Below are 27835 nucleotides of genomic sequence, written 5' to 3' on the forward strand. Positions count from 1 at the left end.
GCATGCCATACTTTTTATGATAATGGATGCTTGTTGTGCAGTTCGTGAGAAATTAAGTGCTCCAGCTCTACAGTACTCTTAAAAAGCTGTGTTTCTCAGGGAACACTGGCTGAGCATGCACACTCTTGTTCGTCATTATTCCTCTCGTTTTCAGCTTGAAGCTGCCCAGTTCAACCAAAGGCTTCTGCTGTGGCCTGTGTTACCTGTGCTGGTGCAGTATGGGTTAATTTAAAGTATTGTTTTAAGGGATGGTAGAATGTTTTCTATGCAAATTTACCAGACAGTTTTTGAGAATTTAGTATCCTTCTGGTTTCACCTTATAAATCCAAAATAAAATAAAATAAAACCCTGGACAAACCTGATTTCAGTGATGAATCACAAACATCCACAGGAGGAGATTTAGGCAAAAAACGGTCAATAGTTTTATTGAAATTTGTTGAAATTCAGTATTTACAAAGAAAAATACAGAATGAAATATTTATGAAGGAGATAAAATATTCTACATTGTCTGAGACTTAAATGAAACAAATATTACATAGTGCTCCCTGAATACACGCACACAGAACTGAACTGAAAGACAGCAGGTCTCAGTGCTCAGCTGGTGTCAAACCTGAGACACTGATGGATTTCCTGTGTCAGCGTCTCTCTGAGAGGATAAAGGCTGTGTAGAAATGGTGGCTGGAGGCAATGATTGTCTTAAACCAGGCCACCTCTCACTCACAGGTCCAGGTGAAAACTCTGCCCCAGGCATCGCCCGCCAACAGAGTCGCATGGCTCCTACACAGAAGAGAGTGTGCTCAAATCACATGAAAATCGCTTCAAATCAGTGATGTGATGCAAATGTATTCTGTTGTTATACATGCAATACGACACATGACAGTGTGAGTTGGTGAGAATTCAGCTTCCGATCAGTTATTTCCAGAAGTGCATTAGTTTTAATGACTTCAAATTAAATGTTTTTCTTTAGAACAAAGAGTTAAAACTAGCTTTAAGTTGTGAAGTGGAAACTAAATTGCTCTTCTCTTTGCTGTGAGTGGGTGCACAATATTTACTGTACCTGGACATGGCCAGTGCTGTGATGGCTGGATTATTCTTGTAGCGCCGTTGCGACGCAGCCTGACTTCTGCTCAGCTCTTGACATAACACCAGATGTCTCTTCCAGCCTTTAACCTGGCATGAGTTGCTCACTGTGGATACATCATCAGAGTACATCAACCTCCATTTATTACTGAATCACAGGGCAGGTGTCCACCCTGTCTGTAACCCTGACCCAGCGGTCCCCACAAAAAACTGAAATGTGCATTAATACAGTGTTTATCTGTGGTCAGCAGGTGTTAAAGGGAGAAAAATCCCTCGAATATAAACGCTTCAGCGTTACGTAAAGACTTGTCTCAATGTAATTTACCAAGCATAATACTCCTATGAGGTGACGCGAGGCTGTAACCAACGTATGCCAAATTGGATCTGGGTATTATTGCTTTCTAAATTATACAAGCACACACACGTCAGCAGAATTACTCATCAGTGTTTACTGCCTCTATGTTTAATAACTTTATAACAACATAATTCCTGCTAGCCCTAATGCTAGTGAGGGATGGGTAAGCATTACAAGCTCTCATCTGGAAACCACGCTGTCTAGCTCGGAGATGAGTGGTTAAAAATAATCATCTCACACTTAAGGATTTATCTAATTAGATAGCAAAGGGGTTCTTTTTGAAAACACAAAACACAAGAATCATTTCTTTCTGTGCAGTCGTATTTTAGTCTAAGAGTTTCACTACTGTCAGCCACTCCCATCATCTGTGTTGTTATAAATACAATACCTATATGCATATCCTATCCTACTGTCTGTAACATTACCGTCTCTCTCTGTTCGGTCTTGCCCTGGGGACACAGGCTCTTCTGGAGGGCCAGGTAATTGTGTTCCGGTGTACTCTGTCTTCCATATCTGTATGAGAGACACATAACGAGTAGCAAAATCAGACATAATTCAACATAATAACGAACACACTCACATACGCACCGGTGCACGCACACAGCCCATAACTCAAGGTAATAATAAAGTAATAATACCATTTGTGTGTGTGTGTTGTGCATGTGGCATAGGCACCCACTCCAAAGTGAAGCCCAATTTAGAGTTTGCAGCTTTGATTGCATAGAGGCGGCATATGCTTCTATGCAGTCACACACACAACCCATATGCTGTTATTAATACCTTGATGGACATCCAAGCTGCTACCTGAGAGGCTAATACCAAAATAATGACTGCTACATTGGAATACTGTGCAGTATACTGTATAAAAACAAAGCTACCTCTCCTGCTGATCTATTAGTGCTACAAAGAGCTGCCAGACAGGGACTTTAAAAAGACAGACATACACTCTCATACACACAGTAACCATCACATTTTTACACGCACAGAAAAAAAACTCACCCGTATGATGCCATCTGCACAGCCAGTGACGATGGCGTTCTTGGCATCCCACTCGTGTCGCTGTGTGAAGCTGACACACAGGACGTCTGGCTGAGGCCCGGAGGAAGTATCAGTGCAGGTCAACAGCTGACCCTTCATGGTCCACAGGTAGAGCACGGGTCCCGCACATGACGCAATCTCACCCTTGGACAGAGTGATATGTTGTTGACGCCCAAGTGCACAAAGAAGATAGATACAGTGCAGAACAAAAAAAGCAAAACACACACACAAAGAGGATAACGCTGTCAACGGTGAGAATTATTTTTTCCTCACGCTGTGAGCTGATTGAAGGGGAACAAGATGACAAAGAAGAGGAGAAAAAGAGGAAAAAGAGGAGATTTTGAGAGGAGAGGAGGTAGAGAATTACAAAGGAGATCAATGTGGTGGACTTACGGTGAGGTCATTGATAGCCAGAGCAGAAATGCTGGTTGTGTGTCCGGCTAACTGGGTGATGTAGCTTAGCTCCTCCATATCCCACAGGATACAGGTGAGGTCATGGGAGCCACTTACGATCATGCTGTGCACCTCGGACACAGCCAGGCATGTCACCGAGTCTGTGTGGCCATATAACGGCTGTGAAGAAAACAGGGTCAGTGTTTTTGTGTGTGCAACTACATTCTGGGTGTTACTGTTAAATCTCACAAGCAGAGAGACACTAACCTGTCTGAGTTTCATGTGAGTGACTTTGTCCTTGTTGACAGCTACATCCCACACACACACCACAGTGCTGGTTCCTGCAGTGACGATGGTTGTGGAGTTGGGACAGGCGGCGCACAGCATCTCCCCCCAGTCACACAAACTTTCACACACAGCAAAGACCTGGAGAAGGACGATGAACAGTTGATATTTATGGCACTGTGATTATGTATGCATGAAATATACGTGATGGAGTAAGTTTATGGATATGCTTTAGCAGTTTAATACTAAAATAAAATCATTATCTCTTAATATTAATTGTACACTTTTTTTTTTATCTTTTATCTTATTGCCCCCCCAAAGTATCTTGCAGCATTGAGCATAGGGAGAGTGTTGGAAAACGCCTCAAAGGCCGAACAAAACAGAAACCAAGATATCGCTGAGATACACAGAGATTGCATTGGCAGGTATGGTAAATAAGTAGTTTATTTTAAATAGTTAACACAGCGGTTTGTAGCACTATGAAGTGAGCGAAAGCTTGGAAGATCATAAAGATGAACTCACTGTTTTGATTGAGCGTGACTCGCGATTGTAAGACTCAGCTGATACTGATTAGTGGACGGTGTGTGACGCTTGACCCACACCCAGTGAGATGTTTCATATGTATGTGATTAAACTTAAAATTCAGTTTCTAGAGACTGAGCACTATCAATAAAGTAAAAGCTGTATATTATTAAAAATGTGTTACATACACACCTTTTCTGTGGCAATGTTTCCAAAGGCACAGCTGTTGTCAGGGAAGCCCCAGCTGAAGAAACAGCCCGAAACAGGCGACAGAAGGAGACGGTTTTTCTCTAGGACGATAACCTCTTTTTCCAGACACAGTATCTGACCTACTGGGCCTCTTGGCAGCTCTGCAGAAAGGTTTACAGTGTTACTGAGTGTGTGGAAGAAGTTATGGAAAAAAAGTAAGAGGGTGTTTTGTTTCTCAGTTGTCTGTTGTCTGTATAGGTGCATATGGTTTATATGCACCCATAAAAAAGTTATTATTAGTTAAAAATAGAGAAAAAGTGACCTCATTCTGCCTTTTGTGTAACTGAATAAACTTACCTGGACAAATAAAGGTAATAGCTCTTCAGAAACATCACATTAAAGAGTTTGGTAGCTCAGTAAACTTCATTAAATTGACCATAGAAAGACTGGGCAATTAAAACAACTATTCCCAGGTTACAACAAGCCGAGGCTCCGTCCTAGGGGGACACCTGCATCCTGGACAGCCCCAGTTGTACGTGTGTGTGTATGAGGATGAGGCAGCGAGAAAGAGGCTGTAATTGTGCCTATAATTGACCTATTCATGCAGGAACAGGCAGAAATCATTATATCCTATCGCCTGTTCTTCTTCTAGAATACACAGAAAGAAGTTGTGTCTGCATTAGTCTTAGCATTCTTCCTCCTATTCATCTCTATCTGCTTATTGATCAGATCAGACACTCCAAGATTTAATATGAAATGTAATTTGCAGGAATCTCTCCCTGAGCATTCGCAGATTCATCTCCTCTCCCTCAGTGGGCCTGTAGGGATATTCAGATTATTAAGTAGGGCTCAGCGGAAGAGTCATCTCCATATTGTAGCTCTAACAGATAGCTCCTTCCACCCTTCCATAGTGTAAATTAATCTATGGACGTTCTCGCTCTGTTTCAACGATTCCCCTGACACACTGGCACATCCAGTATATAATAATTGACATCAAGCAGTGTGAGATAAAATAACAGAGGAACACTACAAAACAGTACCAAATGCAGATGTCTAGAATTGAGTACATTTTGTTTACTCAGCAAAAATAGATCTGGATATAGTTGTTTGGAAATATCCGTTTATAACGCTATATTATGACTTGCTTTAACACCTTCATGTAAAGGAATAGACATTCTGGCTGACAGTACGCTTAATATGAAGCTACAAGCCAGCAGCTGATTAGCTTAGCTTAGCATAAAGACTGGCAGTAGGTGGAGACAGCTAGCCTGGCTCTGTCCAAAGCTTATAAAATGTCCCTACCAGCACCTCTGAAGCTCACTAATTAACACATTTTGTTAATTTTGGTTAATGTGTATAAACATTGCATTGTAAAAACAAGCTTTAGAGGTGCTCATAGCCAGATTTTGTTTTACCTTTGGACAAAGCCATGCTAGCTTTGTCCCCCTGCTTCCAATCTTTGTACAAAGCTCAGCTAATTGGCCACAGGCTGTAGCTTCATATTTAGCGTACAGACATCAATCTTTTCATCTAACCTTTGGAAAGAAAACAAAAAAGCCAAGTTTTTGTCCAAAATGTCGAATAATTCCTTAATATTACGATAACTTATTTGCTGTCTGAGCTCCTCTTTAATTGTCTAGCAATACCTCTGAATGGCTGCGCAGTGGTCTTTAGTTTGTCCAGTTTGAAGAAAAATGGAGTCGGGTGGGGTGGTGAAGATCCCTCTTTCTTAGAGCCACTGCGAGGTGGATGCGGCTTGGTGAAGAGCTACAGGTATGACACAGATAACTCACGAATAAGGATTATTGTTAAAAAGAATAATACACCTACACGCAGGAATCTTCCCCCAATTAGTTTGTTCCTTTTACCTGTTTGGGAACTTGGCCAAAGTTACTGACGTATCCCAAGATTGTGCTCTTGATGATGGGGTCTTTAGCACCCTGGCGGCCTCTCTGAGCATAGAAATAAGGGTGGAACATGTTCACGCTTTCCACAGCAGCGGGGCCTTGTTGCCGGTACCCGAAAATCAGGTCAATCCATAGGTGGAGGTGGGAACTCACATAGTCACTTTCCAAAGCCTAAGGGAAACAGTGCAGGAGATTGTTGCACAAACTAAGACCACCTAGTAAAGTAATATTACAAAACTACTATACATGCACTGTGCAGTGCAGTTCTCATTGTTATTACAGTGCAACCAAAACCATCAGTCAAACTGTTAATATGAGAGTTTAGAAACACAAGAAACTTCTATGAGAATGCACAACCAATCAAATTATTCAGGTACAGTACGATTTCTTCCAAAAGTCAATTTAGAAGTCTGGAAGAACAGGAAGCTGCACAGCTGTGTTATGAGCGTATATTCATGTTTGAATTAAAGAATGATTTGGGTAGAATTAGCCAGAGATTGGTTTTGAAGAGTTAATAAGGAAAAGTGGGCATTATGACCAGCATGTGTATCCTTGCACCCAATCGTAATAAACCTATCCTGGAATATCAGAAACCGAAAAATAAAAAAAACATCATAACAAGGATATATTGTCCTGAGTTAATTTGTCTATGGAAGAAAAAACAATCTTCTAAAGTCACTAATTTTATGAGAATGGTAGGCGATATGAGTAGTTCAGTAGATTACAGAGTGATAACCATCTTAGATGCCCCAGGAATGGAAAAAGGGAGGGTCAGAGAGAAAAAGAACAGAGATATACAATAACCCCACACATGGAAAGAGAAGAAAGAGTTGAGAAAAGAGAGAGAATATTCATCCCATAAAGAGCTGGCAGAAATAATGGCATTATGAGAAATAGAGTCTTGTCCCTGCCCTGAATAGTGTTAAATAGGCTTGTTGTCCTTCAATGTCTGTCATCTAAACTTCAGATACATGCCTTTTCATGCATTTTCATGATAAGAAAAACAACTGGCCATTATATCCGAAAACAGTGAGTACTAAAAGAAAGAACCAAACTCAACGAGACAAAATGGCCTTTAGAGAATATAACAAATGAGACAGTGGCTGATGTGAATAAGATCTGTCTCTATTATACTGTGGCAGCAAGAAAGAAGACACACAGACTGACTGCAACCAACACTATTACAGTGGATACTTGTTTTAAACACTAAAACAATACATCTTCTGTGTACATACATCAACTAGTATTGACAAACATTATTAGGTCTCACGGGAAAAGTCCCTGTATGTAACAGGCGAGACTGGCCAATGGTAACAGACAGGCCCGGTGAGGTCGGGGGTCACTGACCTCTCGATGGACTCTAATGAACTCCTGGGGGTCATCTTTCGCCCATGGAGGCAGCTCCACATCTCCCAGAGTGGTACCATCCTCCATGCAGCCTATAGAGATATGGATATACAGCAAATACAGCATGCTGGGTTACTTAACTGTGTGTTATCCTTTTAAGATACCCTGTGGAGTTTTTGCCACTGGTGGCACTATGGAGCAAGACTAAAACCAAAATAAAATTGTAGAAAGTATTGGCAATGTAGCCAAAAACTAATAAAGCTTATTCCTCTGTGTATTAAAACACGTAAGTGAGCCACATTGATGCACTGGGTGATATATTCTCATTATGATGAACTGTAGATAATTAATAATTTAATAATAAGTTAATTATTATTATTATTATTAGTCTAAACACACCACCCTGCTGCTGTACTCACCACCAAATGGGTGAAATAGTCCAACAACTTCACTATTCACTCTTGTATGAGTATTGTTGCTAAAAACTACAGTGCCCAGCTATTTGAAGAAATAACTGTGCAATATATTTTTGACCAGGTTCTATAATTGAAGTCTTCTAGAAACAAATGGTCTACACAGAGGATGATTTTTGTTCCTGACCCAGCTGGATGTGGTTGGAGTTGACCAGGAAGTCGGGCAGGTAGAAGAACTCTGGGACCAGCTCTCTGACGTCCCCCATGTTGTCTCTGGAGGCCGACTCCCACTCCTTCTTTATACTGTAAAACATCCGTTCTGGGATATCAAACCCTCCCTGTGGGAAGACGAGGCACAACACTGTCAGGCCCCCTGGCACACAGTTGAAGCAAACTTTGCAACAGGCGTATTAATAAAGAGTAGTCTGCCTGATTCAGTGTGGTGAACCATATTTTATATTCTTCATTGTATTATGTAAGCAGGAAATATTTGCTACTATTTGAAGGAAGCTTTTCATCTTTCTGTAAAATTCCATAATATATGATGGAAATCTCATGAGAGAGAATGTAATTTAGAGTAAAACAATTACCTCAATGAATGAAAATAGCATATATACTGGTAAACTTGGTTAGAGATGTAAATCCAGTTATGGATATTACTACACACCCGTTATGCGCTTCAGAAGACAAAAAGGCACTGTAATTCACCAGACTAACATCTTTATTGCTTTATTCTGACTATCAAATATGCATGCCTTTTCATTATAATCAATTGGATGCTGTATTGTAAATTGGTAACATCTGTGGCTATTTGCATTGGCTTCTTTTAGATGCTTTCTGTAATTATTTGCATATATATTGAAATCTCCCTACAATCTGCTTTCATACCAAAAAATAGCACTGAAACAGGATCTGGAGAGCTGAAAATAGCTCATATTAGAGTCATATTATTAGCAAGATAATGTCTGAAAGTAAAAAAAATGACAAAGTGATGAATGTGAATGGGCATGTGGAGCACTGGTTTTGCAGAAGGGTCTGTGGGTTAGTGGAAACAGACTGATACACAATAAGCTGAACTTTCTCCTATTTCTTTATCATGACACAATCTGTAGTGGATCAGCGGTCATTACATTCCTACACTATACCTTTATACATTACATATTATACATTTATCATTTACTGTAACATGTATTTGTGTTTCTAGATGTGTATTCATGTGTGTGAGAGAGTCAAGACTTCTGCAGAGCTCTAATCTATAGGAGGAGCCTTGCATTCACACCAAAAAGACACAGTAATTGTTCTGTTCAGAAACGCTTCATCATTCAGCAAACTTAGTGTATTCATTTCTATCATTCTAAGCTTTTATTATTGACCTTTTCATGTTTGCTGTGCCACTTTAGACTGTGTTACACAGCCTCGTGGACAGAACTGTAGTGTTTGTTTAGTATATTCTTCATGTGATGGATGCATTTAATGCTACGACACAAACCAATTCATACAATGATTACATTTTCAATTCTATGCTATTCTTAACTCTTTTAATTTTGTTGTGGAAATGGGTCAGTAAGCCAATAATTTAGGCCTATTTCTGGTGTCCAAGGCCTCACCTGAAGTGTCCGGAAGGTGTGTGAAAACGGCTCCATCCTGACAAGGAAGGAGGCTACGATGATGGCTGAGGAGTAGTGGGTACAGTAGTGGCATCGTGCTGACAAATCTTCTACAGAGTAAAAAATGCAGTGACTAAAGAGCACACTGAAAAGCAAAGAAATGAAGAAAAGTAAAGAGCTAAATACATACCTTCCCCCTCAATGTTCCCCACTTCTTCATATCTCTGGATGAACATCTGTCTCCTTTTCTCCGTCTGAGCTCCCATTGGCTTAGACAGGTCACGGAAAGTTGCAGGATTTGACAGATTGAGGGTCTAAATCAAACCCAACACTTTCATTACCATAGCCACCCTACAATATGAATGTTCAAAGACAAAGGCATCACTGTGTGTGATCTTACCTCTGACTGGTAGTCAGCTAGGACCCAGGGGTAAACTGGATACTGCATCAGGTCATTGTATGTCCTCCCAGCGATGGTGTTCAGATGCATCAAGTACTCAAAGTTACTTATTTCCCCTCTCTGGAGGACAGACAAGACTAATATGAGGCTGATAATGGCATTACAGTAATAAACAATAATCAAATATAATAGTTATAATCAAAAGTGGAACTGGCTTACTATTACTATAAGTCATATACTCAACATTTAAGCAATCTCTACTGGTGTCAAATAAGTAAAAAAGTGAATCTGTAAGCACAAACAACTCTGATGAGGATGACGTGTTTATTGCATTACCTGCCATTTACCAAGGGCTGTCTTTTCAACCACAGGAGTCTTCCTAAAGCACAATAAAAAAATAAAATAAAATACATTGCATTGAATTAGCATCAGAGGCTGATCACTGAACAGTGCCTACCAACACAAAAGTTTTTTTTTTGCTTGCTCTGTTGCCTGGCAACCGGTGTTGAAATGTAACACAGCAGAGTTCTGAAGCAGCAGAGTGGAGGTGAGTGAGTGAGACAACAATGTGTGTACACAGCTGTAGGAGCAGTTAGGGGATTGAGGTGAGCTACAGCAGGTAGCATAAATAGTGAGTAGAGATGTTCAGGATGATGTGCACGGTGCCATCCGTAGGTTGTGAGAAAATATACTTTAAGTAAGACTGTAACTTGTATCACTAGCAGTGAGCTTTTTAAAAGAGGAAGTGAAACATTCCCTGTGCAGTGAGTTTTTAAATGACATGCAGGGGTTAATGATTACTGGTCAAACAGGAACACCTTTCTTTTAAGTTTCTGTCACAGAAGAAAAAAAGAATAAAGATTTCCTGCTTCATAGCCAAGGTAAATAATATATTTTTTCCAATTTAGCTTGGTGTTTGTTCAAAGATTGTTTTAAGGTGATCCTTTATGAAGAATTCACTCAAACAGGAGGCACACACCTAGAAAAGGTGCCAATTAATCTACCAGAGCATTTGTTCAGCTAAAGAAAAACATCTATACTAACTGACAATGTTGCAACATTCATCAGCATTTTACTCCTGTAGCACCTATCTAACACTTGTTTAATCTAAATTAGGAAAGCATTAAACTGCTCCTGAAATCTCTTTTCCCTCTGTGGCCAGTAACATGGCAATAAAGTCCTGGCGCCAAGCACCCCAGTTGCTAAGTAACGCTATTAAACAAGAGGAACCTTGACTTTCCTTGTTTGGTGTAGGCAGGCTAGGGAAATGTAGATATACACAAACGGTCCATTCCTGATCTTTCCTCTTGACTTCACCACAACATTTTGTGAGATACGACTACCAGGTATTATACTACAACTTCTACATGCTGACCAAAGTAGTAGTTTTGTGCTGTTTTATGGGGCTTTTTTTTGTTGTTGCTATGCTATAACATTACGACTACAGTAATTAAGTTTTTCTGGCACGTAGGTGAGAGGCTTCGAGCTGGTTCACAGGAGCTAAAGCTGCTGGCATGTTCATAAAACTGAAGACAATCTCAACACTTGATTAACGTCAGCTCAGAGAGAAGAAGAAGATAAAATATGGTGAGTACACAATCTTCATTTATGCTGAAAATGTAGATGCAACTTTTAAACAAGAATAAAATAAGATACCAACTGAAGAATTAAATAAGGATGCATACAGTAAATGGGTTGAGAGAGCAAGGGGCTACTTGAAGTGTATCCAATTTCTAACACCTTCCCTCGTCCAATAACTCCTGACCAAATTATTTTGTAAAACTACACTAAATCAATCATTGCATTTGGCCCAGTATGTGTTATCTAATTGCAGGCAATAATTTCATGCAATAGTTTTCTATAGGAGGTTATAATAGGAACAAGCACCAGTGGATAACCTCTCTCATCCTGAGGATGATGAATGAGGCGAGAGAGGGCCTTGGGGTGTAACACAGACACAAACAGACACACACCTTGCTCTTTTAGACAGGGAGGGGAGAAGAGCGAAGCCCTCATCACACTCCCAACACTCCCTAACTATCATTTATCAAAGTCCTGATTTGACTCTTTGTGCACAGGCACACATACTGTAGTACAGTACACCCATGTCTGTCAACACACTTGCATGTGGATGTCAAACACAATCACACACACGCACGCACACACACACACGCACACACACACGCACAGTCTTTGCCTGAAAAGAGCCAAACAGCTCAATCAGTTGAATGGTGAGGGAGCATCAGCACTCATTTGTTTTTGCTGTATTACCCAGTGTCGCCTCTCTCCTATTGTTCCCCAGCATTAGCCTTAATTAGAGAGTCGTGCTCTTAAATACCCCCATGGGCAACACTGGGTGAGCACGCAATAGTGCAGACATAACACTGTGACACACACACACACACACACACACACACACACACACACACACACACACACACACACACACACACACACACACACACACACACACACACAGCTCAAGCTCTCATACCTCAGAGAGCATGCTTTCCCTACTGCCCCAGGCCATACATAAGCCCTTGTATCTGAATAAATCACATCAGCCTTACACACACATACTTACACGTAAACATACACACAACACATTTATTTGCTATAGTACTGTGTGGTGCTGTAGATTAGATAGAATATTGCAAATCAGTCTCTTGGGGGCAACTATCAGAAAAGTGAGGCCGAGCTGTAATTTGAAGCTGATAGTTCAGTAATTCTGTGTGTTGCAGTACCATGCCCAAAGGAAAGGGAGCCAAAGGGACAAAGGTGACCCTCAAGATTGCCAAAAAGGCGATACGGATGACCCCAGATGGACGGCGCAGACTCACTCTTTGCAACATGGGTATAACCATCTTCCCAAAGTGTCTCCTCAAACTGACTAACGTGGATGAGTTGGACCTCAGCCGAAACCTGATACAGAAACTCCCAGATAACATCGGGAACTTCTCGTCACTCAGAGGGCTGGATCTACACAGCAACAGGCTAGAGTCTGTACCCGAATCCATCGGCAACCTGGTGGGGTTGACCCACCTAAACCTCTCGAACAACCGTCTAACCTCCGCAGGTTTACCCTCCACATTGGGTTTTCTCTCCAGCCTCAAGAGTCTCAATCTGGGGATGAACCAACTTGACACCCTGCCTTCCACTATGGTGGCTCTAGAAAGTCTCCAAGAGTTAGGCCTGTTTGATAACTTCTTCATCAAGCTACCGGAGTTTGTGACAATCCTACACAACCTAACTAAGGTCAACATGAAACGAAATCCTGTATCATATGGTCAGGGGGATTGTGAAGGGCTGCTGAATGAAAAATCTGAACCAGAGCAGGATGTGTACTTGGTCCACGAGAGCAGTCTGTGTAGGACATGCCTTAAGAGATGTAAAGAGCATAGGGAAAGGCTTACGAGAGGGGGAGGGGGAGGAGGAGGAGGAGGAGGAAATGGAGGAGACATGTTTGAGGACAAAAGGATGAGGACTTATCCAGGACTGATGGTGCCAAACTCAGTGGCTACAGTCAATCAAGATGTGTGGAGAATAAGAAATGTGGAATACAAGCCAATCAAATGACCAAACAGCTGCTGACGCCATTTTAACCTCCATTTTTAGGCAGCCCTAAAAACTTAATTTTAAATATTTGCATAATATCTTATTATATGTCACACAATTATTTTTTGGATGTATTTTCCATTTCAATTGAAGCAATAAAGAGTATTTACATGTAACTGTCTCGTTATATTGCTGTTGGATGACTAACTGAGGACACTTACCTGGCGTTAGCAATGACCTCAGCAACCCCTCTGCCTTTTAATGCTGACACTACCGTGCACAATCTGTAGGGAAAGAGAGAGAGGAAAGAATAAAGATCAGAGTCATAATGCTAAAAAAATAACTTAACATCCACTTTATATAAATTTGGTACCTTTTATATGCAGACACATGGTCTCTATTCAGGAACACCAGGAAGGCTGAAAGTCCATTTTTCATGAAGACCTCAATGGCATTGTCCTGATAGGGAACAGAGAGACACAGTGGCTCTTTAGTTAGTGTCAAGTAGATAGTTTTATCCATTAGATCCCTTTTAACACGTGTCTTGATTAAAGCAGAAACAACTAATGTACTAACTAAATGCACAACAAATCTGATCTGATGTGAATGCATTCCAACCAAATCCTGTTTAGGAACATGTTAATTCAAGGCATCTGGATTAGGGTTAGCATTTGTATGTCCGACCTCTAAAAGGAAACGCATGAAGCGGGCCTCCTTGATATCCTCATAGAGCCAGCGTCTGCACCTTGCTGATGGCAGCTCTTTACTCAGCATGGTGGAAATAAAGGAATCCCTCACACTGGCAGGAAAGAAAGGGACACAGATGATGTCAGCTAAGTGATTGAGACAACTGAGAATGTAACATATGCTTGTTACATGTTTTGGTTGTACATGCACACAGCTGTACCTGCTGGGGTGGTGTTTCCTGCAACAAACATCTCCAGCAGGACTGAGAGTGAATCCCTCACACAGGAGAAGGCTCTCTTTCCCAAACAGCAGCACCCCCTCTGTCACTTTGAGGCCGCTCACCATCACTACGCACATCTTCGCCTTTACCTACGGAGAGAGAGAGAGAGAGAGAGAGAGAGAGAGAGAGAGAGAGAGAGAGAGAGAGAGAGAGAGAGAGAGAGAGAGAGAGAGAGAGAGAGAGAGAGAGATGCATTAAGCCCCATGTGAGAGGCACAATACACATCAGCACATTTCTCTCCCGGGACATGACATGGCAGCAACGCAGGCACTTCAGGCTTTCCTTGATTGATCATTTTAATCACATATTTTAATCATTATTAAAAAGACACAGTTGAACACTTCATTATCAGAGCTGATTGATGGGGAGGAGAAGGACCTGCCCCTTTTTCAGTCGTGTGTGTGTCTCATCCAGCGCCAAAGTGGACCCACATGCTGCTTTCAGCGCTGGCTGTAGCTAATGCTAACTGCATTGTGATAATGTGTGGCTAATTCTATTGTCTCCCCTCATTTCACAGTGAGTGTGTGCACCTGGCTGTCTCTCTGTGTTGGCCCCTCTGCCGGCCCTCTGGGACACAGCGCCCAAAAACCATATGGGGCCCCAACATACCCGCAGGCCCCTCACAATTTATACTAATCAAATCAGACTCCCTACCCCCAGACACAGAGTCACACACTTGGTGCAGGAGGAGGCCCTGCCTGGCCATTATTAGGAGAATTAATCACTGCCAAACACACAATAGGAAACCTGCTAAGTGATCAGAACCTCTTGTCTGAATGCACACATAGAGATACGCTACGATGCATAATATCACTTGTCATGTGAAAGCGTTTAACAGGAGTCAAGGTGAGCGAGTCTCAGCTACATGGCACAGAAATCTCACATTGAGCTAAATCATGGTCAGATTCATGGCAGTTTCCATCAGTGAATACTAACCGGCATCATGCATACTGTGCCTAACAATAACTAGATTTCAGAAAAAAAAACTAGTTAAATTTATTGTTATCAAAGATTAAATACATAACAATAAACTTGTTTCCTTATCTCCTTACTGTGCTCTGGACAGATATGAGTTATCAGTCTGTGGGTGATTTAGCTGATGATGGGAAGAAGGAGAGAAAAGGAGGACTTTTATTGACTAAGAGCCTAATGTCAGACCATTGATTTCTCCCCACACACATTACTGTCATAATCACACTATTGGCGCTGGCAAGCTAATTATGAGTGGGTCTCCCTTTGTGTGTTACTATGTGTGTGTTAGTCCATGTGTGTGTGCATTTTTCAGAGCTAATGACTGTGTTCATTTGACAGGAAGCTCAGCAGGACTCACACACTGAACCACTGCAAGACAACAGGACACACTTGCACACATCACACACTTACTAAGCGGATGTAAGACAGCTTGCATCACCTCCTACTGTTTTTATTAATACTTCTGTCAGAAACATTAAAAGCCGCGGCTGGTTGCCGGAGCGATGAGAGTCCCTGTCAACATGTGCCTTGGTTTCTAACTCACTGGAAGAATGAGAAGAGCTGAGCTGGGCCTCGACATTAAAACATTACACTAATGAGGAAAGATGAAATTCTGATAGCAGCGCTGGGCTATTGGAATCCCTTAGTCTACATCAGATAATTATGATTGTGAATATTAAGCAGGGTGAGAAGGAGATGTGCTTGTGTTTAGGCATGTTGTTTTTAGCCCAGCATGCCTAAACACCCTCCTGTGCTACAGTACCTCTGCTGCAGGGTGCAGCTCCTGCAGGATGATGCGTATGTCGGGGCAGTCTTGTGTGTGGGAGCAGGGTTCGGGGGTTAAGGGGTCGGGTGGACCCTCAGTGACAGCAGGGGTTTCATTCAGAACAGGGAAGAAGGTCAGACGGTCACAATCCTGTCCCCCTTCCTCTTCATCCTCTTTAGCCTCTGCACCAACTTCACACAGGATCTTGGGCTCTGTTATAAAGCATACACATTTTCCCATTGAGCTTACATCCAACACCCACTTTCAGTAAATTTTAAAAAATCAACTGGCAACGCTTTTATTTACCTGGGTCAGCTTCTATTTTATTTTTGTTCTCCTCAGCCATGCTGATCCTTAAACCCAAACACAGTGTTCCTTGCACCTGTTATAAAAACATAGGACACTGTTAGTAGACTGCAGTTAGACTGTGTACCAGAGCACTAAATAGGACCCAGCACCATTGATCCCGCTCTAAACTTAAAGGCTATACCCGTTTGGATCGTCTCAGAGCCTTCCTGCGGATGCGTAATCTGGTCCTGTTGGGTCCTTCAGCAGCATCTTGCACCCAGTCTCTGCTCAGCAGCACCCCAGGGCCAGGGCCGAACACAGCTCTCTCCCGCAGCAGCTCGGCCTCCTCATGCAGCCACTTAGAGCTCACTCGCTCCCACTCACTCGCTTGTAACTGGGGTGCAAAAACAAGCCCGGGATAATGGGAATACATGAGACAGAAATAAACATTATTACAGATGCAATTTTGGCTTTTTAATAACATTAATTTCAGTATATTCATGGTAACATTTCTGTCAAACCTGTAAGTGGTTTGTCCTCATATTCTCAAACATGCTGTGGCCTCTCTGTCGATGTGACTCCATGTAGGACAGAAACTCCTACAAAAGGAACGAGAGTAACCTGATGGGTGCAAATGAAAAGAGCGGGCAGCGCAATCGCTCTTCCTCTAGCTCATATTGTACACACACAACACACATCATGTTCACAGAGATTGTATATTCATAATGGTATTGTTGTTTCCTTATGCAATTACAATGCATTCATACAATTACATCTGTTCTAAATTGCATTCACTGGGCAAAATAAGCTAGTGGCTACAGTCTTACAATAACCCTGTCTGGAAATGTAATCATTTGTTGGTGTGATCTAATTAACATAAACATTAATATCACTGAGCCACGCCACAGTCAAGGGCAAGGTAACTGTGTGTGTGTGTGTGTGTGTGTGTGCTTTTATCGCGTGTGAGTGAGTGTGTATTTGTGAATTAAAAGAGAAAAGAAAATAAAAAATGGAAAAACCCAAAACAGAGCCGTATTGACACTGCAGGATGCTCATGTTCAGCAGACACACTGGGATCATATTCTGACTGTTAACTGCTTCATTAAGCCCATCATCACAGCAGTGCTCGCAGAGAGACTAGTGAAACAACATGTGTCCATCCTCACAGCTGACCCAGGAAAGCCATTTAATTGACTGAATGAACATGCAGTAACTCTTTATATCGAGTCTTATTTACAGATACTAATTCTGTGTTTTGTGGTATAACCCCATGAATGCAATAATTGATTCCAAGTTCAATAAAAAACACAGCTACTTCTGTAACACAAGAGATGTAAAAATTCAACATGATTTCAGAATAAACCCATGCGTAAAAGTTGACGACAAACTTTGACAAGCCCTCTGGAGAATGAAAACTGTTTCTCTAAATGACTGACTGCCTATTCAAATGAGAAGTTGTGCAGAGAAAGAAATAAAGGAGTAATTTGAGGGGAGATTATAGAAATATTACAGACAAAAAAGAGAGTAATAATGAAGTTTGCGAACTAGAGTCGTGTTGCGACAGATAAACAGCAAGTCGGCGTCATCATCTCCTAATTTCATTCCTTCATTTGGACAAACATAAGTAATATATAGCATTAATTACCCTATTTAGCAGATAGGAACCTCATTGGCTTTTTAAATGCTGCATTAAATACATAACTCATCTCTTCCCTCTGCAATTAACATCAGAACATCACACTCATTTCCATTTTAATGACTTCCCAACAATACGCCACCTTTGATGATAAGGCAACATAATGTCAACTTCATTCTGGGCTGGCAGTGAATGTGTAATGAACTTAACGTGATCATTAGTGCTGTTAATTATCTTTCTAATATGAGGACACAGATATGATTATGGAAACTGCATTCGCTGATGAAATAAATCTCTAGAAGGATTGCACTGAAGCTTGACTGAGGACACAGTCTGCCTATCAGTCTCTGTATTCTCATTCATTACCTACAGTAGGCTTTTAAAATATTTTTTTTGTAGAAAAGTAGATATCTGAGACTTGGAAACTATGCTCAGTGTAGAAATACATTAGTATGGATCCAATGACTGAAAAGAGACTCCCTACAAGCTCATGCATTGCCAACCAAAGGTCATAAGTTGATGATCCAGAAATTAATTAATGACTCACTTGTTTCTTCATGAGGATGAATGGAAAATGAACAGACTGTCTGACCACTACTGATCTTCTTTTTTTTTTTTAACTCTCTGCATGCTGCAACCAACTCAAAGCAAAGTGATGTAACACACAGCAGAGAGGGAGAAGGAAAACGTCCCTCCCTCTTTTTCTCTGCCTCTCAGATGGAAAAACAATTCATCACCCTCTCTGATAGCCTGTCAAAGACTGATATGATAAAGAATAACATCAAATGAATAATGTTTTCATCAGATTGGTACCACTATAATTGCCAACCCGATTTCTGTCGGCAAGAGGCACGCACAAACAAGAACACACACACGCTTTGTGGGGGTGAGACAGACACACAGACGCGGTAATTTCATGCCTGTGTGCCTGAGTAATATGTCCCCGCTCCCTGCTCCAGATGGCTCGACGTCTTAAGCGTTGTGGGGGAACTAATGATGTGGGCCACGTGTTTCGGGGGGAAAAACAACAATAAACGCGTCTTTAACCTTCAGCAGCAAACAGTGTGTTGTAGTGAGTGTTCCCATGGATAGGCCTAACAGATATCAATTACTATGCCCACTCAGGGGCAATCAGCTGTGATAATCCAAATCCATTTAAAGAAATAATCAAACACCCCCACAGGGCTGGACGGCCCACAGCACAAACACAGCAGTGACTTTGGGATGAGTGTTTGGGCACAGCGCTCTGGGATGCAGAGGCACCTGGGAAAAGGTAATGACCCCACACTCCTCAAAAGAGACAGTTACAAGCATATGCATCTCTCTGTTCTGTCCTGTGCAAGAGAACCAAACACTGAGGGAATGTGAGTAAGTTATTTACCTCTACTGTTACTGACTCTTTGCCTAGTCTGCCCAAAGCTGAGCGAAAAGCGCTGCTGATCATATCAAACGTCTTCTGAGAACTGCTGGCCGCCTTCTTCTTCTGAGACTCTGAGAATATATAAAAATAAAATTTAAACACCAAGAACATGGAGCTAAAGCATCTTCTTCTTCTGCGGTTATAATTATAGCGAGAGCTAACCTGTGTGTATCAGCCAAGCTTTGTGTGCCGTCTCCTCCCACAGAGGGCTGATGTCAGTCATGCTGACAGACTGCGTCTCTGCTGTGTGGCTCGCTGAGATCTCTATCTTATAAGTTTCTTCAAGCGTGTGTTGCCTCTCCATCATGACTTTTGACCAGCAGGCCTCCACTAAGGACACCAGCTCTCGGTCATCTGGAGCACACACACATTTCCAACTCCCTGGTGACCCATAAACCTCCACAGACTAAAAAAAAAAATCTACAAAAATGTCAGGCTTGAGTGACGAATGTAAATAAACCATTCACATACCTGTGGTAACGCCTGGTCTGCTGAGGGCTGCAGAATGTCTGGTTTTGGTAGCAAACAGGTAGGATGAAGCTTTCCTGTTGTGCACTTTTTGTGCCACACATCCAAAACCTTCTGGGTAGCTAAAAAAAAAAAATAGATATAATATAATACTGATTTTAACTACAAGTTTGTGTGTATCTGCATATGTAATTTTTTTTTTGCCATTACCTGCCAGAACGTATCAGTAACAGACAACGAAGAAGGCAAGTAATGAAGTTCACGTTTGAATTGTAAGTTGCCATGACAACATCCCAGCGTTCCATGAAGGTCTGTAACGCCCTGATGACCCCTTCCTTTTCTTCTTGGGAATGTCGTGGTTGAGACAAGAAATAAAGCAGGACTTTATTGGTGCACGAGTAGAGGGCCAACACGGTCTTCTCTTTCTGAGTTTGGCCTTTCTCCAGAGCCTAGAAGTATACAGCAGTGTATCTGTTATCAATTAGTATAAAACTTTAATTAAATATTAGTGACCAGTGCGGAGATTTTCACAATTCAGAGCTCCTATTGGATAAAAGCAACGGTCTCCACGTTGAAAATTATTTTTTATTATTTTTAACTTCAATTAACAGGTTTGAAATTTGCAGCTTTATGAATTCCAAATGTCAGATTTATGGTAAATATGTTTTTCATATCAAATATCTATTAGATGTGTGTATACTGCTGTATGTACATGCGTTTGCCTCACCACCACAATCTGATCTGCAAGGAAGTTGAGCAAAGTCTCAGAGTCTCCCAAGAATGTTCCACTGTAAAGTTTTTGCAGCAGCATCTTACTGAAGAGCACCACATTCTCTATCAACGTGCCCATCTGTCCTTCAGGCCTCTCACTCTGGCAGTCTGAAAAATAAAATTATTATTATTTTTATTTTTTTGCATGGACATGATCAGACCAGTTTGGGAAATGGGAGGGCATTTATTGTCATTCTACCTTGTGAGTTGAGATGAGTGCTGTTTTCTTCCTCCTGGCTAAGCATGTGGATAATGTCCATGATAAACTCCAGCAGCTCAGTCTGAAAACTCTGCTTCTGCCCCAGCGATGCACCATCAGGAGAAAACTGTGACATTTAGGGCAGCTTATTAGTTTAAATACATGACTGACAACAAATACATGGAAATTGATAGTGAAGGAAAAAACCTTGTCTAATATCTGAAGTGTGGGTGTTGGTGGTGGTGTGTGTGTGCTTGCTTATCTAGCTGAAAACACCTCTTCCTGGTCTATTGCTGTTCTCTCCCTCCTAGTGGCTAATGATTTAATCTCAACAGTACCTTGGCTCTGTCTTAGTAACTGAGCAAAGAGTGGCACCTTCTGGAGAAACGAGAGTTATGCAGTCCTATAGTATGATGAAGAGTCTTTTTTCGGTGGGAAGGCATTGTGCATGCACGTATGTAAATATTTGAGTGTGATCTGTGAACTAACAAAATACAGTAATTAATAGTGTGTGTGTGTGTGTGTGTGTGTGTGTGTGTGTGTGTGTGTGTGTGTGTGTGTGTGTGTGTCTCTGTGTGTGTGCGCGCATTCACCTCCAGCAGCAGAATGAGAGGATGCGCGTTGGTGTTGGCTGACACATTGAGAAGACTGTCCATCAATAGAATACGGATGAAGTCGCACACTGGCTTCCTGTTTGATTGACTATTGAATGTGTCCTCACCTTCAGTCGTTATGCAAGGCTCAACCACACCCTGAAGGAAGTGAACAAACCAGTGAATAAGACCAGAGAGATGAGAACTGTTTCACAAATCCAGAGTAACACACAAACCTCTAAACTGTCCGGAGGGTACACAACTCCAGCGAGAGCATGGAGGAACTCTGGTGACGCCCACAGTGGGTCTCTGGGCCGGAGGTTATGGAGAAGACAAAGGAACTGCATTACACTTGCGGGGAGCTGCGACTCCCACGATGCATCATTGTCGGACATGTGCTTTGTTAGTGGCTGTTACAAAATAAAATAAAAATGTATTACACATTATTAATTTGTGATGAAGAATACTGATAAAATGTGCAGGCATTACGTTCCTACCTGAGTGACGATGACTTTGACTAATTCCAGCAGTATTATTGCGGCTTCAACACAGAGCGGCTGAGCAGGAGTGTCTGCTTGGCTGTCAATAAATGACTGTAGGACATCATCCAAATTCACCTGCAGATGACACATAATGAAGCATTATGATAGCAACAACGAAAAGGATGATTTACAAAATGAATAATTACTCACTTTCATCTCTGCAGTGTGACTGGCCTTCCTCCCCAACAGCAGAGCAGCCAGGGCTTCATACACCTGAGGCAGGTGAGAGTGCCTGATCAGCAGGCCCTGTAGGACATCAAAGCCGGGACATGTGGTGCTGGAGCACTCATAAGACCAAGAATGAGCTCGAAGGTTGTCTGGCAAGGCAAGGCAAGAAATCAGTGATAGAGGTTGATTTTGGATTAAAGTAAGACACTCAAAATATTCTAATAGATATTAAATGACTTTAAGATGTTCAAACACATTATTAAAACTATAATTTTCATATTAATTTTCATATTCAAGTCATGATGAGGTTTATGTGTGCAAAATCATGTTAACTGATAATATAACTGCTGTTCATTACACTGAACGGCATGAAGCCAACATTGAGATGTAGAACAAAAAACACAAATTTACACATTAGAATTATGCATCAAATTAACCTAATAGCATCACAATGTGATTCCAGTAAAAGAGGCTAAAAAGACAACATTTAATTGTTTCCCTGGTTTGCTGTGAAAAATTAATTCAACTTGATGTACCCATGACTGCAAAAGGTTCCTCCATGCTGTCTATGAGTGTTGCTGGGAGTACCCCCTCTCTGAAGCTGCTCTGCTGGCTGGGACTCGACAGAAAGTGTGTGAGCAGGACGAGACCCAGTTTCAAGGTGGAAGGGTGAAGGTGGGGCTGAAGGAAGAGCAGGAACCAATCACTGCCCAGGGCATCAAATACGGCTTTCCGCCTACTAGTGAGGAATGAAAACATGACAGACTAATTCAGTTAATGTTTCCGCCATGACATTATGGCCATTTAATACTGGGAAAAATGTTTTTTGTTCCAGTTTTGGTTTATTTAAAAGAAACACGTGATACTCACTTTTTGATTAGGAGGCTGTCTGAGTTGAGGATTTCACAAAGAGAGAGTAAAATCTGGTTGCGGATCCAGATGAGGCTGGCTGGATCAGAACTCTGAACTACAGCACAGATAAGACAAGTCTAGGTCAGTGTCGGTAACAACTTGTGTCATCTGTGAGACATGTACTGTGGTTTTGTGTTATATGATGTACCTGGCGTATCTTGTGAAAGATCGCTGTCAGATATCTTGGTGTCTTCATTCAGGTTACTGAGAGGAGGAAGTGTGTAGACCAGAAACAGCCCAAGTCTGACCAGATAGAAAGACAGATATAAAAATACAGAGCTATTCCTAAAACCTTAATTTATCTGGTATCTTTATATGAAAACTGTATGACAGGGCCCCTTTGTTGTGGCTGGTGTAGTCCCCGACTGTACCTGCTGATGTCCAGAGGGGTGAAGTGGGCTTTTAGGAGGGATGTGATGACACAAGAAACGATCTTAACCTTCTGAACAGTCATGGCAGGATCAGAGAGCTTAAACAGCAGGTTTTGTAGCAGGCCCATACTGTGCATGACCACTGCATTCCTGCTGTCACTGCTGAGAATACAGAGAGAAACCCAGAGACCATTAATATCAATCACAATCTGTTCCCACAGACAGAAAATCTAATTCAGCAATCCACACACATGTTCAGTCATGCTCTTCTCTTCAGCCTCTGTGACTGATTCTGTTGAACATTCCCTTGACTACTTCAGTTGTACAATTCTGTGATATTGATGACAGGCTGCAGGACATGTTGACAGAAGAGCCGATAAACTCTGTCTACAATCCTGAACAAGACCCTCTTTATTGTGTTATGCAACTCATTGGCCATGTGAGTTAGTAGTAAATTAGATTAAAGCTACAGCGTATTCTGTGTTGTCTGGTCACATGCTGATAAGCTGTGGCAATTACCTTGAGGAATTCAGGATTTCAGCAAAGTGGTTCAGAACTGAAAGGTCCAGATGATCTGATGTTTTCTGCCACACCTGAAAAGCAGGATGAAAGTATAACGAGAAAGCAACAAAACTCTTCCAAATAAATACTGGGTGGAGATAAAAAAATATGGATTCCCTACATCTGCTAAGTTTTTATGCTAAAATCTGGATGCTTACCTCCAGGTTACACAGCAGGGCCTGGAAAGCAGGTGTGTTTTGTAGGCAACCAGACCCAGAGCTCGGATCCACTGAACTCGAGAGATACAGGACCAACTGAAAGGTTCTGTGACTGACCAGATTGCTCTTCATCTTGAGCAGGAAAGCTAGCAGCTACAAGGAGAACAAATCATATATATAATATCTGAACAGAGCATAACAGATGTATGTTTTATACATCATCGTGTGTAGCTACTCTGATGATTTTACAAGATCTGACACACCTTGTATCCATTGATGCGGTTCATTTCTCGCTGCATGGCAGAGTTGGTCTCCAGCACAGAAAGAAGAACTTTAACAGCTGCATACAGGGAGCTGTCATCTGGTGCCATTGCAACCAGACTGAGAACAACTGCAGGCCCACCGACATACAGGAAACCAATGGATGCACTGCTGGGGGTGAACGTACGCACACCTAATAGAAAGAGGACATGCACTTACCAAATGTGCCTGCAAGAATGAACTAAAGCGAAAATGAAGTTTTCAAAATAATACTTATTTACCAAAATGTCCAACCAGGGCTGCTCCTATTGTGCGAGCTGTACCGCTCAGGTGCTGGCTGATGTTTCGAGCTACAAGCACAGGGGTGGAGTGATCCCGAGATGTTATCCCCATCTGTAATTACACACAATGATTTCTACTCTGTATCAAAACAACAAACACGTAGGTTTAACATGGACTCATCTTACCTCTTTAGCAATTAGCCTGCAGTCTACCTCATTATAATCGTCTCTGATCTGTGCAACAGTTGTCAATGTAGAAATTGCTGGGTTGATGCCAAGTGAGATCCTCTCCTCAGGAACCAGCCTGAGAGGGAGAGACTCAGGTTCTGGATCATGACCTGGACACAAACAGAGGTGAGACAACGCAGGTAGGTAAATATAAAGAGTCAAATGTAACGTGTCACCATAAGCATCACTATTAAGAAAAACTAGTTGTGTAATTCAATTCAATAAAAAAATATTTCAATGTCAAACATATTTGTCATCACATAGCACAAATGAGAAGTATTCGATAGTTATAGTTGATCTGCATCAGTATAGATATATACTCCCATATTGAAGCACATCATCTGTTATGCAAAGAAAATCATGCATGCATGCAATGAGCACCATGACAACATAATTTACTGCATACCATGTCATGGTGGGAAGACATAAATAACACAACTAAGTGACCTGACACACCTAGAAACAGCTATATCTTGTTCTAGTAATATATTTGCTCGTAAATCACAACAAAATACATTTATAGATGTAAACATGTACAGCATGCATCCTATGTGATTATCCAGGATGACTTACAGGAAGTAAACATAAGACCTACTGTGGAAATCTGGTGAAATTCTTTCACAAGCTCTTGTGACTCACCTGTGTTGCGCAAAGCCAGGAAGTTGCCCACATAGGCGGTGCCTTGTGTATATATGACAACCACAGCCTCGGGGCTCAAAGCCTCTTCAAACAGGTAAGAAGGACCCACTCGCCACACTAGAGCAGCATGCTCCTTCCAGAGAGCTGGTGTTCCTATCAGTCCGTACACATCAATCACAGCCGTTGGGTCCATGGAGACATACTGACCAGGGAATGGCTGAATATACTTCATCTAACAGAAAATTCAGAGGCTGTGATACATGAATACATAAATGTCACATTAGACCTAGAATCAGTTTAATCATCAGCTCCTCAGTCTCTTTCCTCTCATCATACCTTTCCTGTCCCAACTGCCTTGCCGTTGAAGTAGGCTGAGGCCACACAGCTTTTCTTCACGTCTTTGGCCATGACCACAGCCAGATGGTGCCACTGGCCTGGGACCAGCATGCTGGAGCAGCGGAACCTCAGTGATGTAGGCAAAGAAGTGGGAGTGCTAACTTCTGGTTCCATCATATCTGTTAAACAGACATGGAGCAAGAAATTCGGTCAATCTCTGCAGCAAACTGATGATGTAATTATTGTGTAGTCCCACTTTAAACACAATTGATAAGGAACAGATGACAATTAGTTGTAAAAGCTAGAAAGCTAAACAAATTCATCTAATTTTATCGCCAATCAATAAATTATATGCAAGTTCACCAAGGGCAATCTTACCCAGGTATGTAAATGCTTCCTCCTCTGTGGAGATAACCAGACAGCCATCACAGGCTGAGAAGGAGATAGACAGACAGATGTACTGTTGTTCAGTCCGGGACATGTGGCGCACCACTGACAGCAGACGGATTGGGTGGGCATCACAGGCTGAACTGAACCTGTTGATCTGGAACCAGCAGGAAAACGAGAGACCAGCTGTAGGTGGAAAACCCCGGCATTCTAAAACATAAGAGGTAGACGATTAGCAATTTTATTCTGATTTATTCACAAATATGTGAGAATTAAATATTTTGAAATATCACTTACCTCCTCCAATTCCACCTGTTGGGATTGAATCAGCTGTCACTCCTTTCACTGTGGCCAGAGAGGGCAGGAAAAGACAGCTGCAAAGGATAACACATGCCAAGAAGTTAGTGAATGAATGACATTCTTACACTGTGATTTCCTCACAATTGAAACCTCCCTGAGGTAATTGCTGCAGCGCATACGTTATGATTATTTAATGCATAGCATATGTACGCACACTTCTGACACTATCCTATACTAAATTCTGAGCTTTATTATGAGTAATACTCTTGATAATCATCTCTTTCAATATTATATGCAACATATATTTTTGCTGCAACATTTAATTCAATTCAACAACATTAAAATTGTCCAATCCAGTCTATTTGATACTGCAGGACAACATGGAGCCAAAGTAAAACAAGGACTCACCCATATCCACTCTCACTCATGTCAAACTCTACAAAGGCAGGTGAGGAGGACACTCGGTGTGGTCTGAAGGTGCGCGGAGAAGTCATGGACACCAGACTGATAATCTGGTGGACAGGGATTGCAGAACCAACAGAGGATTCACTCTGAGTTGTGGACTTTAACAAGCTGAAGGTCCGCTTCAGTGTCTTTACTGGAGATCTCGATGAGGCATCTGCCTCTGAACTGTGACCTGGTTTAGAACACACAAGCAAAATCCAATGTGTGACCTGCTTAATGTCTGTGTTTGAGAGACCATATTAAACCTTGAGAGGATTGAATCTAGCATGCATCAGTAAAAAACAGGCATTAAAACAACAGAAAGATTAAGTTACTAAAATAAACCAAGTATGTACCATTTGTAACAGAAGGTTTGTCAAGTAGTTGCAAATGCACGGCCGTTTTGTCTGCCAAGCACATTAGAGGATCCCCTAAACACAGGTACTTTCTGAGGAGGAGAAAGTAACAAATAGATGTCAGACACATAATACTGTAGCACAAAAGAAAATTCAAAAGCATCTTCATCTTCGGTACAAAAAATAAATGCATGTGTCTGAACCTCAGAGGCTGAGTTTGTTTTACCTGAAGTCTGCATGTGTGATGGCCTGGGAGGCAAGCTTCTCCAGGATCCGTGTAACAGGTAGATGTAACGGGTGATTTGGAGCCAGCAACATGCTCGGACAGTGGGCTAGGAGTGTGGAGATGAGTCCCCCCTCACACATTATCTGGCGGTTTTGCTCTGATTTGACTATGGCCTGGATGTGATGTGCCAGAGAAAATTGGACCTCCATGGACAGCTGGGAAAGAGGGGGAAGAAATTTGGCTCATATTGGGGTCCTATTGTGTATTAAATAGTATGCAACATTAGGGTTTAAGTCTAGGAAGTTACCTGTGGGTCCTCAGGAGTAAACACTGATGGAAGGAGAGTCATAATAACTCTGATTGCTCCTGGATGAAGAATAACATGATCGCAGGTGAACCTACTGTAAGCCAATCAAAAAACACAAAACAAAGATACGAATGTAAAGCAAAATTCATCTTATAGGAATATGGCTAAATCTTCCTCCACCTCCATA

The 27835-nt window shown here is 41.7% G+C and overlaps 2 protein-coding genes across 9 annotated transcripts in view; one reads left to right on the forward strand and one right to left on the reverse strand.

Moving 5' to 3' along the window:
* Positions 1 to 398: 398 nt before the first annotated feature.
* The window catches only part of wdfy4 (WDFY family member 4), a 38886-nt gene continuing 11449 nt past the window's right edge, over positions 399 to 27835 (reverse strand). For 2 of the 6 annotated variants that reach the window (XM_051416699.1, XM_051416690.1), the window contains 50 exons: positions 27649 to 27742; positions 27342 to 27556; positions 27116 to 27207; positions 26724 to 26952; positions 26313 to 26389; positions 26007 to 26225; positions 25629 to 25807; positions 25293 to 25524; positions 24612 to 24763; positions 24426 to 24537; positions 24147 to 24337; positions 23884 to 24036; positions 23684 to 23757; positions 23165 to 23326; positions 22942 to 23036; positions 22752 to 22848; positions 22418 to 22620; positions 21864 to 22030; positions 21669 to 21788; positions 21408 to 21581; positions 21172 to 21330; positions 20579 to 20705; positions 20336 to 20487; positions 19819 to 20057; positions 19612 to 19730; positions 19303 to 19494; positions 19102 to 19211; positions 16606 to 16683; positions 16287 to 16478; positions 16103 to 16178; positions 15794 to 16008; positions 13999 to 14147; positions 13776 to 13890; positions 13465 to 13550; positions 13313 to 13375; positions 9873 to 9915; positions 9537 to 9656; positions 9327 to 9450; positions 9137 to 9246; positions 7717 to 7867; positions 7117 to 7208; positions 5731 to 5940; positions 5509 to 5629; positions 3866 to 4023; positions 3134 to 3292; positions 2867 to 3046; positions 2435 to 2617; positions 1861 to 1948; positions 1058 to 1187; positions 399 to 777 (listed from right to left, as the gene is read on the reverse strand). In XM_051416699.1, the coding sequence (XP_051272659.1) occupies positions 714 to 777; positions 1058 to 1187; positions 1861 to 1948; positions 2435 to 2617; positions 2867 to 3046; positions 3134 to 3292; positions 3866 to 4023; positions 5509 to 5629; positions 5731 to 5940; positions 7117 to 7208; positions 7717 to 7867; positions 9137 to 9246; positions 9327 to 9450; positions 9537 to 9656; positions 9873 to 9915; positions 13313 to 13375; positions 13465 to 13550; positions 13776 to 13890; positions 13999 to 14147; positions 15794 to 16008; positions 16103 to 16178; positions 16287 to 16478; positions 16606 to 16683; positions 19102 to 19211; positions 19303 to 19494; positions 19612 to 19730; positions 19819 to 20057; positions 20336 to 20487; positions 20579 to 20705; positions 21172 to 21330; positions 21408 to 21581; positions 21669 to 21788; positions 21864 to 22030; positions 22418 to 22620; positions 22752 to 22848; positions 22942 to 23036; positions 23165 to 23326; positions 23684 to 23757; positions 23884 to 24036; positions 24147 to 24337; positions 24426 to 24537; positions 24612 to 24763; positions 25293 to 25524; positions 25629 to 25807; positions 26007 to 26225; positions 26313 to 26389; positions 26724 to 26952; positions 27116 to 27207; positions 27342 to 27556; positions 27649 to 27742 (7042 nt within the window). In that variant the 3' untranslated portion in view covers positions 399 to 713. The remainder of the gene's footprint in view (positions 778 to 1057; positions 1188 to 1860; positions 1949 to 2434; positions 2618 to 2866; positions 3047 to 3133; positions 3293 to 3865; positions 4024 to 5508; positions 5630 to 5730; positions 5941 to 7116; positions 7209 to 7716; positions 7868 to 9136; positions 9247 to 9326; positions 9451 to 9536; positions 9657 to 9872; positions 9916 to 13312; positions 13376 to 13464; positions 13551 to 13775; positions 13891 to 13998; positions 14148 to 15793; positions 16009 to 16102; positions 16179 to 16286; positions 16479 to 16605; positions 16684 to 19101; positions 19212 to 19302; positions 19495 to 19611; positions 19731 to 19818; positions 20058 to 20335; positions 20488 to 20578; positions 20706 to 21171; positions 21331 to 21407; positions 21582 to 21668; positions 21789 to 21863; positions 22031 to 22417; positions 22621 to 22751; positions 22849 to 22941; positions 23037 to 23164; positions 23327 to 23683; positions 23758 to 23883; positions 24037 to 24146; positions 24338 to 24425; positions 24538 to 24611; positions 24764 to 25292; positions 25525 to 25628; positions 25808 to 26006; positions 26226 to 26312; positions 26390 to 26723; positions 26953 to 27115; positions 27208 to 27341; positions 27557 to 27648; positions 27743 to 27835) is intronic. The other 4 variants (XM_051416721.1, XM_051416732.1, XM_051416704.1 and 1 more) reach the window with 4 other exon arrangements.
* Positions 10065 to 13267, forward strand: lrrc18a (leucine rich repeat containing 18a). 3 transcript variants are annotated; one of them, XM_051417531.1, is made up of 3 exons: positions 10065 to 10083; positions 11008 to 11123; positions 12278 to 13267. In XM_051417531.1, the coding sequence occupies exon 3, from the start codon at positions 12282 to 12284 to the stop codon at positions 13110 to 13112; it is 831 nt and encodes a 276-aa protein (XP_051273491.1). In that variant the 5' UTR covers positions 10065 to 10083; positions 11008 to 11123; positions 12278 to 12281; the 3' UTR covers positions 13113 to 13267. The 3 variants fall into 3 exon arrangements, with proteins under 3 accessions (XP_051273491.1, XP_051273482.1, XP_051273473.1); XM_051417522.1 differs by lacking the exon at positions 10065 to 10083 and adding an exon at positions 10176 to 10417; XM_051417513.1 differs by lacking the exon at positions 10065 to 10083 and adding an exon at positions 10486 to 10882.

This window comes from Dicentrarchus labrax, unplaced genomic scaffold (genome assembly GCF_905237075.1).
Source record: "Dicentrarchus labrax unplaced genomic scaffold, dlabrax2021, whole genome shotgun sequence".
Taxonomy (NCBI): Eukaryota; Metazoa; Chordata; class Actinopteri; family Moronidae; genus Dicentrarchus; species Dicentrarchus labrax.